Source organism: Cyphomyrmex costatus, unplaced genomic scaffold, assembly GCF_001594065.2.
Source record: "Cyphomyrmex costatus isolate MS0001 unplaced genomic scaffold, Ccosl1.0 scaffold157, whole genome shotgun sequence".
Classification (NCBI taxonomy): domain Eukaryota; kingdom Metazoa; phylum Arthropoda; class Insecta; order Hymenoptera; family Formicidae; genus Cyphomyrmex; species Cyphomyrmex costatus.
In genome coordinates this window covers 865,682-880,500 of record NW_017275576.1, presented here as the reverse complement: position 1 = coordinate 880,500, position 14,819 = coordinate 865,682, and the positions used below count along the sequence as shown (strand labels likewise).

The 14,819-nt window shown below is 38.5% G+C and overlaps 1 protein-coding gene across 1 annotated transcript in view; it reads right to left on the bottom strand.

Moving 5' to 3' along the window:
- The window catches only part of LOC108771354 (uncharacterized), a 57,602-nt gene that overhangs the window by 14,158 nt on the left and 28,625 nt on the right, over nucleotides 1-14,819 (bottom strand). The window contains exons 3-15 of the mRNA XM_018536609.1: nucleotides 12,233-12,424; nucleotides 10,578-10,688; nucleotides 9,563-9,652; nucleotides 9,238-9,324; nucleotides 8,171-8,269; nucleotides 5,836-5,916; nucleotides 5,090-5,185; nucleotides 4,483-4,717; nucleotides 3,625-3,696; nucleotides 2,404-2,569; nucleotides 1,500-1,609; nucleotides 702-877; nucleotides 129-345 (exon numbers count right to left, since the gene is read on the bottom strand). Coding sequence (XP_018392111.1) covers nucleotides 129-345; nucleotides 702-877; nucleotides 1,500-1,609; nucleotides 2,404-2,569; nucleotides 3,625-3,696; nucleotides 4,483-4,717; nucleotides 5,090-5,185; nucleotides 5,836-5,916; nucleotides 8,171-8,269; nucleotides 9,238-9,324; nucleotides 9,563-9,652; nucleotides 10,578-10,688; nucleotides 12,233-12,424 — 1,732 coding nt within the window. The remainder of the gene's footprint in view (nucleotides 1-128; nucleotides 346-701; nucleotides 878-1,499; nucleotides 1,610-2,403; nucleotides 2,570-3,624; nucleotides 3,697-4,482; nucleotides 4,718-5,089; nucleotides 5,186-5,835; nucleotides 5,917-8,170; nucleotides 8,270-9,237; nucleotides 9,325-9,562; nucleotides 9,653-10,577; nucleotides 10,689-12,232; nucleotides 12,425-14,819) is intronic.

Here is a 14,819-nt window from a genome sequence, read left to right as displayed (position 1 = left end):
TAACAAGTAGTGTGATCAAACATTTCGTCAGTCTATTTCAAATTACCATCTTGACGTCTATGTCTTTTTGCAATTCGCTAGTCTCCGCAATTCGCAAGTCATTTAATTGCTGAAAGTCCATTTTATACCTGCTGCGATCACCTCCTCGTCGGCTTTCTCCGGTTTCGGTTTACTGTCGGTTTCGTCGTCTGACGCCGCGATTGGCTCACCCCGTTCAAATCTCTCTTTGAGGGAACGAGCGTGGGTTGTCGAGTGCTGAATCTCCTCCGCCGCGTTTATCTTTGTAACACGGTCGCTTCCAGCTACCGCCTGTTGATACATTTCCTTCATTTTACCCTGTTTACCCTGCAAATCAAAGAAAAAGAAAAATTTTTTTAATGTCACATCAGCAAAGTGCGATGTAAAGGAAAAATCTGTATTTAAGGAGCAAGTTTCTGCGGAAAAAAATAAGAACTGATCAATAAACGTTGCGAGAGAAATATGTACAGCTGTTCTCTGACAGTTCAATTTACGCTTTTCTGATATTACACGCATAACGATAATAAAAAAAATACAAACATCTACGTTAATATTTAAACCGTTATAACGGACGTGTGACTTTTTCCTTAAATCGATAGTCTGTCATGAAGTAATAACAAAAATTATGATTTTTATCGTAATATTTTTTTTTATAGTTTTATATGACAAATTATTGAAATTACCAAGAATAATCGCGAACGGATTCCTGCGATTTCTTCCTTCCTAGCCTCGCGCTGAACTTCGCGTCTTCCTTGTTGGCTGGTGCTCTCCCAACGATTCTTAATGTCATCCATCTTCGAAAAACTAATCGGTCGTTCGCGTGTAGTTCGTTTTGACTTCACAATTTCGGTATCCACTTCTACAACAGAAAAAATAGACACAATTACAATTTAATTCTTCGATTTTTATAATCAATCATAATATTACTTTATGATTAACTTTCATATATAAATCAAATGTAAATTAATATAGGACTTAGAATTTAGTTTTTATTTGTGGATATTTGATCCCTCCGCCATGTGCATAAAGGAAATACGTAGAATAAGAGTAATAAATATCATCTCAAATAACAAACCAATAAAACGTCCGTTGTGAATCAATCATCAAATTTTGTCATAAAAGACGTCAAAAAAATGAAGTCTATATATAACTATAAAATTATGAAATAATTATGATGAGATACGTAATCTTGCATAGTACGTAATAATAAAAAGCAACTTATTTTTCTATGGAATAGCTAACATTGTTTAACATTCAAACTTTCTCCTGCACCCATATAAATATGTATCAATTGGATACGCATGACAGTCAAAGTATGTTAACGTTATTTTTAACCTACCTCTAATAAACATTTTTTTAATCAGAGATAGATTAAAAAATTTGTATCTAAACTGAAAATTTATATTCAAATCTAATAAATCTATAGATTTTTATTGTATTTTTTCTTGTTTAATATTGACAATATTTTCTTTTGACTCTACCTTCGGTTTCTTCTGTCTCTACTTCGTCCTCACTTTCGCTGGATTCTTCGTAGGGTATGCCATTGAGAGATTCGTCCGCCACGCCAATGTCCATACCTTTCGCTTGAAATCTAGATGAGAAAACGTGCATAATAGTTACAGATACTTTGCACACGGATGAGCGATTGCGCCGTTATGCTTATTGTAACATTTATTTACTCCGTATTTTTTCAAGTTTCAAATTACAAGAAAGAAACTGCTGACTGCTGAATACCATGAAAACCTCATTTATACCGACACACATAGTAGATTAATAAAATCATCAATAATTTATATTCAAATTAACAAAATCGCCCCCCCCCCATAATAAAAATCTAAATATAATTATAATATAAATCTTGAAATGTTTTAACATATTATTTGATAAGCAGTTACTAATTACAGAAAATCATAATATACAATAATTATAATAATATATCATATTTACACAAATAGAACAGTTTCACGAATACTGCTCTATAGCAACTATTAGTTATTATTTTTAATGTCTTCTCGTAAAAGTTTTAATTAAGTATGAATTATTACGCTGATCTTTTTCTAAAAAATAGATACAATGATAATTGTGTGTTTTGGCCTTTTGAAAAATACCAATTCGACGAAATTACGTATTATTGTGTATCTTCTATAGAAGTGAATCTGTGTCACGGTATATCATGTTTTAAAATTATCATCGCTCGTGGAGAGAGCATATTATCGAAGAAAGACTCGATTTGATTTTACTATCTAATATAAATTTATACATATGTCGAGATATATAGTCGAGAAAATCTTAGAAATGTTATATACAGTAAGCATAAATAGATTTTTTTATTAAAATAATTGACACTGTAAAACCATCCCAAGAAATGTGTCACTCATTACTCACTTGGCCAGTTTGCTAAGGATGCTGGGTGATCTCTTGACGGCGATCTGTGACGGTGATCGTTCGATTTCATTGGTGTTCTCCGTACTAGCTTTCTCGAAGACCTGGAAGCGCGACTTGACGTTTAAGCTTGAGAGTTCCTCGAGTCCCAGATCGGGTTTGTCAGAAGCTGAAATTCAGATGGAGACCTTCTTACTCCTCTCTTTCAGCAATACTCATCGCTGTTCAAACATTTCAACACCCTCTCTTTTTTTCTACGGCGGTAAACTTGTTAGACCACTCGAGGACGACTATTCGCGGAAAAAGCAAGGCTACACACACTACACGAAAATTCTGAAAAGCGTCGAAGAGAGTTAAAAGGACACATATCGAGGAGAGAAAGTTGAACCTATCGCGATATGATAATATACTAAGATCAAACATGAGCCACAGCGTTCAATTTCCAACATCGATCATGTTACGGCTCTTACAAATTTCTTACATTCTTCCCATGGATGTCACATCGCATACCACTGCGACGAGATACTATCCAATTGTTTACTTTACTCTCAAGAGCTATTGGTATTATCGTGTATAATGTAATAGCATTCTTACGATTTACAATCGCAAGTCTCTCGCAAACAGCAGTATTTATTTCTTCATGTTAATTCGCCAGCAATTTTGCAAACTACTGTAACGACTCTCATATATTTAGATGAATTTTCTTAAAAACTGTGGCCGAGTTAAATGTGATAAGAAAGATATATATGCAGACACATATGTACAATATGTTAAAATGTATGCTATTAAGGGGATTTTGCACGTGAGTTTAATGCATGGAGCGTTAAGAGTATTATCATTAAATGTATTGGCCATTTTTTTTTTCATGCAGACAAAAAATTAATTTTAATATCGAGAGCAGGATTATGTACAAATTATAATACATCGTAATTCTATGGAATGCACCAGTAATTTATATCGCCTTGTAGATCCCGAGAAATACATGCCGACTAATGAAATGCCCGGCGTTAATAATGATTCAATGTCCCGTTTTATTAATCGGCACGCCAATGCGGGACACGTTACGCGATTTAATGCACAGATAAATTTTCGATTCAGCAACCAATCAACAACGATTAAAAAGCCACTCGCAAAAGAGACACATTGAGCGTTAGGAGCAAGATCGCCAGATCGCGTTCCACGCCACTCACAAACGTCGAACGTTGTTGTTGCTGTTGTCGTTACCTCTGACCACATCGGGCGGCAATTCTTTCGGCTCGTTCTCCCGTATGATCAGCTCCGGCTTTCGAGGTCGCACTGCGAAGTTCACAAGACAACTCTTTGTCACATTAACGATACCTCTCATTCTTTCAGCGCTCGGACGCTCGCGTGTAATTATACGGGGGGAGGAGGGAGGGGGGGGGGAGAGAGAAGAAAAGAGAACTGTAATTCTAGCCCCTATGCTAAAGGGCTTAACAAACTGGGTCTTAGACGACCCACTGCCGGCACTCAAGCCCCCTAAGTTATGTCCGCACATTAAGGCAGCATTACACTGTATACCTAAATCCCATATACTATTGTCTTCGTTGCATAGAGAACTGAGGCATATTTCTTACCATTATCTTTACATCAAGGATGCAATTTTACTTCTAATTGTCTATAGTTTTGCACATTCATCCTCTGACATATATATATATATATGTATATCGCGTTCTTAAAAGAAAACAAGGGACACGTGAATACGTATAATTATGATCTGCAACGAACGCCGGAATTAATCAAGCTCGGCGTTAATCGCGACACGAAAGAAACTTACGACTGACGACGCCGAGAAAGCAAACTTGATCTCTTCCAGTTTTCCTGTCTCCAGTTTCCCGCCGATCAAGCGTATCTATGTTTTTATATTCCTTTAATACACTCTGAGTGAAGATTGAAATTAACTTTGTCCGCACAAAGTTCGCCTCAGAGAGATTAGCGGCGAGATGGAGAGACGATAGAATCCACGGTCGGTCGTTTAAACGTCCACGTTAAGATTTAACGAGTAATTCGCAAAGACGATCCATTTAAGCAGATTAATATTGCGCAGGACGGTAATCATCTTACCAGGTTGGTCGGACTCCTCGACCGGTTTCGGTTGGAAGAGTTCCTTGAAGTGTGGTTTACAGTAGAGCTTACTCTCGTGGCTCTCATAATTGTCTACATTGAGCTGCTTGCTGCACTGCACGCACCGGAAGCAATTCTTGTGCCAGACCAGACCCTCGGCCTTTGTCTGCTCCATTTGGAACACGACCTTGCCGCAGCTGCGACAGTTCGTATTCGCATCGGCATTCTGACCCACCTGCAATGCACCAGTGCACCAATTAATTAGCACCTTCACAACTTTCACTCTCCCCGCCTATGAAGAAACGAGAGGACGATTCTCTAGGCTCGATTAAACGCGCGCGTATCGAAGTGCGAATACTTGGAATTTAACGTAGCTGAATTTATCGTTCGAGAAATAATAAACTTTATACGCGAATTTAATTTAAGAAAGATTTTATTTCCGAATGTGTGGAGTAATTTTATTAATATCGGGAGTAGAGTCACACGCAAATTGTTCTACATTAATTTTGTTTCGAATTACTTGTGAGGATGAGTACTACAATTACGATTGTCAAATAAAAATTGTAGCGACAAATATTTAATATGGAATAAATTAATGGAGACTTACTGCATTCAGCTGCTGTTGGACTTTCCCCGCATCGACCGAACGCACATGAAGAACTGTTTTCTTGCTAAGAGCGTCGAATTTATTAAAGCTCGATTTCTGTAAATACAAACAGCAATAGTATCAGACTATAAGCACTACAGTTAAGAAGTTTAAAGAGAAGAAAAAAATATATAAAAAAACCGAAAATAAGTTCTACACAGGCAAATATTTTTTCTAGCATTATTAACGAAGCAAGAAAAATTTTCAACATACCTTTATTATTGTCAAAATAAAATGCAAGCAGAAATAAAAGAAAAAATAAGCAGATTCAAACAAGTCATCATCGTGCGCAATTGGAAATTGTTAAATGATTTCAAAATTATTAAATTAAATTATAAATTAATCGCATATAATATATGATTGAGATATTCAATTCGTAATAATTCTCTTAAAAAATGAAATCTAATCAAAAGAAGGCAATACACTGTTATTATGTAATTACATAATAACAATATCGAACACTCCATTTCTACATTCCAATTTCCGATTTGCACGAGGATGGCATTTATTTTCGAGGAAAGATCGTACAAAGGTCTGAAAACGAACAAAGACAATCGCAAGCTAAGCAAGCGAAGCATATATTTTTATTTTTTCTTAAGAGCAATAAAAGCAATAAAAAGAAGAGGAAAAAATTTGGGTTGTATCTCTGTACGAACCAACCTTATCACGTTAAGGTTTTATCTTTCTTTTCCTCGTCGGAGTCTTACCTCGAGCTTCGGCCTCTCGCATGCTCGATCCTTGTCCTTACCCTCGTTCGTTAGACTTGCCAAACTACAATAGGAAGCCCTCTGTCTCCCCAGGGGTTGGTTTCAGTGATTATCAATTTAGGGTTTCACACGTCGGGAAGAGGAAACGTCGCGCAACAAGAAATGGACCGTGCGTTAGTATATAATTTGGTGTAAAAAAAAAGACACACAGGCGGACGAGACACGGTAAGCCGATTACAGTGTCTCAGGACACAGCAGTTAGCAGATTTGCGACATTCCGCAGTAATGGTGTCATCAAACGACGCGGCCGGAAATTTCAAAATTGCGATTTGCGCATTGGCAGAAATATACCCTCACACGGTTGGAAGACGAGCGTGCGGAGGTGGAGACAACGTGACGATGCCACGGGCTAATATTTACTTTCGAGAATATCAATTTGTTCCTTTTTCCAAGCTAACGTTCAGTCGTACACTCGATAAAACGTATGCATTATGTTCTCGAGGTAAACGTGTGTAGGAGAAAATGATTTTCCGCGAAGAAACCACCGGCGATATGGTTGCCGTCTTTAATATTGCGGCTTAATATTAAAGACATCTGCTATACGAAGCGCCGCATTGCTAATCGGTCTTTCCCTAATACAATTGAATACTGTATTCGCAGCCTGCTTCTCGCGTTGAATTATTTACGATTTCTTGTGTGGAGGAAAAAAAGAAATAAATCTTTCTTACCGCGTGGCAGGCAAGAAAATAAGCTACTTTTGGCTCGCATGGTGTACGTGTGAGGCGTTTTAATCGCTGATCGAAGCTTTGCCAACTGCTGCGTCTGATGACCAAGGAAAAGGGGAACGAACAAAACGAACGGACAAAGAACAACATTGGAAGTAGCGCAGAATTACCGTTGAATCGCGTCGGACGATCATTTCGCGTCACGAATTCACTCTTTATCTCAAATTGGTTTTGCGTCGGCATCATCACACGTTATTAAATGTATCACGGTACATTCCTCGGTAAAATGATCGCAAACTTTTAGTTGGTTTACACTATCGATCTTTCGACGCAAGTGCTTTACTAACGCCACATTTTCATACGATGTTAACAGTCAAGTTATTATGCTGTACTACGTTCTCTCGTTTCACTCTCTTAAAAAAAAAATTAGAACAGAAAGAATTTTAAATTAAATATTAAAAGTTGTGTAATTTTTAGGTAAAACTGAAACAAAGAGATTCATTAAAATAGAAAAAACTATCATACTTTAAACGCTGTTATTTCAATTCTTGAATTTTCATTTAATTTAAGAACGTCTCGCGTTTATTACTCTCTAAAATTTTCAGAATGAATCTTATTTTGAAGAAATTTCATTGTTAAAAATTAAGCTATCCTTTTTTTAAGATTGGCTCAATATTCACTCTTTAGAGTGAGATTCTATTTAAAAAATAATATTTATTTATTACGTGCTTAATATTACTTCTTGTTTATTTTATTTCAGAAGCAATTATGAAACTAGAGCTTATCTTAATTTCGCAAATTGAAAATAAAACCTCTCTCTCTATGATTGACGTTTCTATGCGACGTTCAACGAGCATTCTGATCTCGATTAATTAATTCACGACTCACGAAGAAGGTCGATCCGCTTTTCCCGCTTCTCTCTCCACATCTACGATAGAAAATGTGAAAAAGCACACGAAACTGCACGATAGAATGCACATCCCAGAAGACGGTGTCTTCACCGGGAGGTGAGCTCACGTCAAAATCCCGATAACCGCGTGACCGATAATACGGGGCAAAAACTTGTAATCGACATCCGGACCCTGCGTTTCCCCGTAATCGGCTGAAGTAGGGCAAATAAGTAGTCTGTTATTATCAAGTCGGCCCTTCCATAAATGGAGAGACGGCATTCGCAGCGTGACGGTAAACTACTCCGGCATGCGTGCGGCAAGTTCTCGGAATGCGTAGCGGTGTACTTGACCGAGCGTTTATTCCGGAGAACTTTTATCCGAGATATTTTTACAAAACGTTAAATGAATCTAAAAAACAAATTGTCATTTTTATATGAGGATCTTAAGCTATACGGGCGTTGCGTTCACCTCGTTTTAAACATTCGCGATTAATGGAAACGCGGTAAATGCGTAAACGGCCGCCACCGAGTACCGTAGGATAGAACAATTACACGCCCACCGCGAGAGGCTCTATAGATCGTTACTCCCGAGTAGAAATTGCCGATTGCGAACTTTGATAAAGTTCCAGTTTCATTAGGCTGAGCTCGCGTTTTATCTAACGTTATTCCATTCGCTCGACTGACTTCAATGTTGTTCATGCCGTTTACGAGAGGTACTTACGAGGGCCTTGACCGACACCCTGGCGAAGACGGGTGCGTCTCTGGTAAATCGCGAGTAACCCTGCTCGCATACTCTCAGATCACCCATAGACCTCGCCTTCTACGATCGGGGCGAGAGCATCAACGAGAATACAAATTAGCGGTGAGTCGTTTCGAGAGACGCGAGCTCTGTGAAATATTGATCGCAAGCGATAATGGAGCGGTCTCGTCAAAGATTAAATAATCATTAAATACTTTTGAAAATTGCCGAATAAAAATATTTCATAATGCAACAAATATTTTAAATTTTGATGATATCTTATTATTTGTTTTTAATTGTGTCACGAGACCTCGTAACATTATTTAATATAACGTTAATTAAAATAATGAAAATATGCTTGTTGGAATTAAACTTTATATTATCTGGCATACAAAAATAATACTTTCTACAGAAAATATATTATAATCAAAAAATAATTATGCTATTACTGTAGAAATTTTTGTCACAGAACTCGCGCTCTAGACGATATTAGTATATTATCGGGATGTTTATTTGCTTGGAATTTATGTAATATTGTCGCCACGTTACAAAGCAAATGTCGAAAATGGTTCATGCAACAACAAAGGTTACACAATGCATTTTTCATTCGCCGGAAATTAATTTGCAACATCGTTAATAAGCATTCGCATGCTTGCAAATTTTGTCTAGCAGTAATCGATCCCTTCTTACTTTATCACGATAGAAATCATAAATGAATAAAATAATACTAATTATAAAAATTTATAAAATATCGCAAACTACAAATAAAAATTTATTCATGTACACATTTATCAGGAAAACGCGGCTATTTCAGATAATTATCATAAAAAATTTTTCTTCTATTCTTAAAAGTATCTTAGTCTTCTTAAATGTAACTTTAAGATTATTATCTCTTTCATTATATGAAAAAAAGACTGCTAATTTAAATAAACATTAGCCAAAATTTGCACGGCTGTTATATTATAACATCACTTTCAATTACATCGACCAGGACGAAAACAAAACACGAGACATTCGCGCGTTTGGACGAATTAAGACAATATACAAACCTCTTCGATTTCCATCGCATGGCTCGCTTTCCCAAAAGTTGCCTGATCGCCGTCACTCATGTTCGAGATGTCGCCAAAGCTGCGACACTGTTAGTGACAAAATATGTATCTGACAAATGTACCACATGTGCTATTAACGAAGCAGATTTGTAGCGAAAGCGTACATTAATTAAATCGATATCTCATCGATCGAGAAAATTGGCCTTTTTAATTCTACGGAGAAAAGACCATGACGGAATAATTGACGACACTATCTAGCGTGCCTTTTTCATGTGTCTCCTTTCATTGCAAACGCGATCATGCCGGCTACATGGTTGTTACTTACTAATTGCTTGATGGACACGCCAGTCGCTATCCGCTCCCTGCACAACTTCTCCTGATCACTACGACTCGTCTCCGAGACATAGTTCTGTGTCTGCATGCGCAAAAAGAGGAACAAAAATGCAGGCGGATCAGTATACATGCAACAACAGACACGTACATTCGGGACACAGTTTTACGTTATGGCGAAATAACAATTACGTAAAGTATAATTTTCGCTGAGTATTTATCTTATTTGATTATACATATATTAATGTACCCTGATTCTCGCACGTAGTATTCGTTCGAATTTACTTCAACAGGGAAAACATACTTCTTTACTTTATGAAAGGATTGCAAGATACGTTCGTTATATCAACTCCATTACGCTTGCTAGGTAAATTTTAACATTCACTGGAATCACGCTCGTGCGATGGCAAAATTACACACGCAATTCCCGAAAGTAACAACGTAATTTCGTCGGCAGGTTTAATCAAACAACGTAGGTAACTTTTAATTGCTTAATGAGGTAATTGTACGTCTACTGCACCCGCCGTTCATTATTTAAAGCCACGTTCTTTCACATCTAGTAGATCACTTGGTGAGTGGCCGGGGTCAGGAAATCTCTATATTCGCGCGCCTATTCATCTCGTTGACCGAGAAACAAAGCTAGAGCACAGTACTTGCATCTCGCATAAATGCAACGCGCTCGTCGCTGGGAAACAGTTGTGCCGAGAGAAGTCAGGAAAACGAGAGGAAAAAGGAATGTCTGAGAATAGAGAGAGCGCGTTCCGCAAGATCTGTCTTAAATGTCAAAAGTGCTTTTTACCACGAATTTTATGTTAATACTCGAACAATGAGAATTTAAACGTGAGCTATTTCATATACTAAAGATTAATTTCTAAGGTGCGTAATATCCATTAATAAAATTAGATCGACACTTGTAAGAGCTGAGGATTAAATTACACTCTGACTGTAATTATCGGCGTGTGTAATTTGCAGTTAATTCTCAGATACGTATACGCTTCAGCGCAACTTACCAGTGACTTAACATTGACGTTCGATAAATCGTCCTTGGCGGAAAAATCGATCATCTCCGAATGCGATCGCTGAGTGCCCGTATGCATGCTTGCGTCTTGTAAGCTACAGTTCTGATGGAAAAACAAAAGAAACACGAACACACTGAGCATGCAACTGCATGAGAGATTAATAAGCTGCGTCTACTTGCTAACTTGCGCCTAGCCGTTAGTCGAGTACGATAATCAAAGGTAGAAATAATTAATTATTACACGTTACACGTCCAGTCTACGTTTTGTTTATGACACATTCTTCACAATTCAATTTTTATAAATATAGAGACACTTTAATATCCCACTGAGAATCATCCTTACATTTCCTTAATAAATTAGAAATTTATTTTTCATTCACTTTTTACATTGTCACTTTTTCATTTACTTGTTTCGATATTTATACGTATTGTACAGAATGCGCAAATTGTTTCACCTTGCATTTACGGACATAAGCTTTTTTTAAAAAAAATAATATAAATAATTTGCTACGCGAGATCTCGTCCGCACAGCATCTACACGTAATCAGACGATATTATACTAAAAAGCATTAACTCGTTAAAAAAAGAGATTTATTACACATAAATATAATCTATATTTCTTCATAAAATATAATAATGATATAGTAATAGCATAGCTTCAACGTTTCTTTTTTCTTCGTTTAACCAATCAAAATGTTAAATATATTATTTAATAAAGTAATATCGTCTAATTATTTCGCTTTTCTACCGACGTTAACATCATAATGACTTTCGGAACGGAAGTAAAGAGCTCCACTGCTGCAACTCGCCTGTAATTGCGCGCCGAGGACAAGTCCCGTAAAAAGGAAACGTCGCAATCTCGATCGATATCGTCCGCGCTCTACTTAATAGCGCTCCGATATCTGTCGCGATCACGTATCAGATCCCCTGATTCCAAGAAGAGCGTTAGACGGTAGAAAACTCGCTCCTATCTGTGCCGACGAAATCCGGAAAAGCCAGCGAGCCGACGCATGCAGATGCGATACCAAAAGCGCGAGCTTCCGGTTTTCACCGGCGCGACTGCGCCGGCGGCGAGTTTTACCATAGGTAAAGTGATAATTAGCGTGATAACGGTTCCACACACGGTGATTTTTCGTACTCGAGCATCTCGCACATGTCGGAGAACCGCCCTCAATTATATCTCCCGAGAGTAGCGACCGGTATGACCAGCGTTTATTTGATGAAAAATCCCGGTGACATATATATATATATATGTCTTGTCGATAATCAATATACAGAACGTATAGCAAATTAGTAGATACAATATAGTCGCGTGACACAGCATGTCCCAGAACAATCACGGTTTTTGTTCACATTCACCGATCCTTTTACCAGCCTGATAAATCGTTCTCAAAACGAAAATGCCGATAAACCGATAATAACGACGAGGCTACAACTTGTAGGTACATAGAAGTCCGATTTGTTTTTCGATCGATATCACTTGGAGAGTTTAATTCAACAGTATATTTTCTGATTTGATATCCTATCAAATTTTCGTTCGGCCAAGACTGCCACGCTATGGCGATTAGAGAACACGTACCGGTGAAAGGATAGCTGCGGGACATCCCGAGCACACGCGCGCGTCTATCAAAACGATTTATAACTCACCACGGAGATGTTCTCCTTCTCGAGATCGCTCTTCTTGCTCTTCTTGGTTTTCTTTGTGCGCGGCGTAAGGTTCGGCGAGGTAGCATCGTTACCAGCAACGCCCTCGATCTTCTTCTTCTTCGTTTTGGTCCCACCTTTCGAGGAGGTCACCACGGTAGAACTGGTGGTCACCGTTTCCTCGCGGCTTTCGCTCTACGATGAAAAAAAGAGAAGAGACACGTACGTTACACTTGAAACGTTTGGAATTATTTTTTTCAACTACTATCACGCGACGTCGGGATCTCTCGCGTCTCGAACGCGATTTAAAGTGGACGTTTAGGTATAATTCCTTCATGATTGAATGTTTCTTTTCGTGATTTAATGTTGGTGGACACACGGTCTTCAGGAAAGGAAAATAGACTTGGAAGAACTAGATTTAGCATACGCCATTGTGCCGTTGGGATTCAATAGTCTTTACTGCGCACGCCGAGGTAGGTGAAACGCGGTCTCTGCGGTCCGACGCGGAAGTTTACATTCGCCTAACGAACATGATTTGCAAGCAATAATATCGATTTCACGGTGTCGTAACGCAATATTCCCGTCGAATGTAAAAGTACAGTGGCAGTGAAAAGAGTAACATTAGCGTGCTCATTACGTTATCTTCGCTTATTGATCAGTCGATGTTCTTCTCTATGAGAGATAAATCTTCGTCGTTCTTTCACGTGCAAAAGAATCTCTCTAAAGTTTATATCCTGTTCGACGCGCATAAAATCTCGAATATTAAATTGTTATAGGTTAAACGTATTGAAAACGAAAACTGGATTGACGTCAAGCAGAAAGCGTGCTGGAGAATAAATTAAATTTCTTGAATTTTGCTAAGAAGAATAAGCTAGGCTTCCGACTAAGTTCTCATTTTATGATGAAACAAAATTTTGAACGTTTTCTTTACGGTCCAGATTATAGCTTCAAAATCTGTTCTAACGTAAATTGATATATCACGCATTTGATTTCCGTTTCAGTTTCAACGATTCGATTCATTCTACGTCATTCGAGACGTACGTGAGCATGCATAACGCGATTCACACGTTAGTTAGGCAAGATTTCAGACGGAATATTTGTTTAACCCGCACGGCTTCACTTACAAGCGAAACTAGTCCGATATCGTGCGGCGCAATTAAAACGTCATTCGCCTACGTGATTCTCGGCTCAACTCATAATTGTCCGGCTGGTAATAATCTCCGCTTTTTTACGATAACGCGATATGAGATAACGGATTATAATTACCAAAAGAATGTGAGACGAAAATGCAGACGAAGACGAGAAATTATAGAAATTGAAATTACAGATCATTAAAGAGAACCGTGTCTTCTTTCATCTCTTCATCAAGCGATTTGCACGGCGATTTGTCTTCAGTCCCGTCGAAACATGAAAGCAACGGCTTGTTCGGACGCGAGTATTAGAAACGACTGATAAGAGCGTCAAGTTTTCATGGCTCCAACGATTTACACACGATGGCGTAATTGCCCGACAGGTATGGCCGTCCGACAAGGAAGATTTCTGATAAGGCCGCACGCGCGAAAAGCAATATTCCGGAACGGAGTATGAGCCATGCGAGCGTAGCGTAAAACGCGACACAATGCGCAATCTCAACCGCGACGTTCGACTATTAATTATCCGCAGTATCGAGAAATCGGCAAGAGACGCGATTACGTCGTTATTCAAAATTAACAAATGTAAACGATAAGATAAGAGATATATAAAAGCAAAAAGTGCTGTATAATTTTTACAGTTAAATACTCCATATGTCATTTTAATTACAGGAATTCTTTTAACAAATGTCTACTGATAAACCCTTGTTTAACGAAGAAATAAAGAATAATTATGATAAGTCGACAAAACTGCCCGTTCTCTTAGCGAGGTTTTCTTGTTTGAAATATTTAACAATATAGAAAACGACTTTGGGAGAAACCACACGAAACATGTTCTGCAAATTGCCACTTTAGAATTATCCTGGCACACTTCCCAATCCTCTCTCAAGGTCCTTCCGAACAATTGGAACTCGTAACAATTTCTCTGCGACCATCAGCAGTTTACGGTACTCCACCTATACTTACACACTCTAATTCGAAGCACAAAAGCGAAGTTTCGAGTATACGCTACCTCGATTATTCGTCTCGTCTCGAGAAACCGGAAGACAATCGCTTCCGACGTTCTCCACGGTATACTCGCTGAGAACTTTCACGTGAAAGCAATACCGATCACATCCACCATCAGTTCACAACTTATATCACCTCGAGCACACAACCTGGTCCTTCTTCTTCGGACTTATCCGACGCTGGTCCAAGCAGCCTCTAGCACCGACACCGGCCACGCATTCAGAATGACGAACGCGCGTCCACCTTGGCAACGGGGTCGACGAAAGCCGACGAAGGACAGAAGGAGAAAGAAAGAGCGCGGTCAGACCTGAGTTTCAAGAGCGAACGAGATGGTTGGTAACCGAAGCGAGAGTGGGAGAGCAAGGTAGAGAGAAAGAGAAAGAGCTGAAAAGATCGAGAGAGAGAGAGAGAGGGAGAGAGAGAGAGAGAGAGAGAGAGAGAGAGAGAGAGAG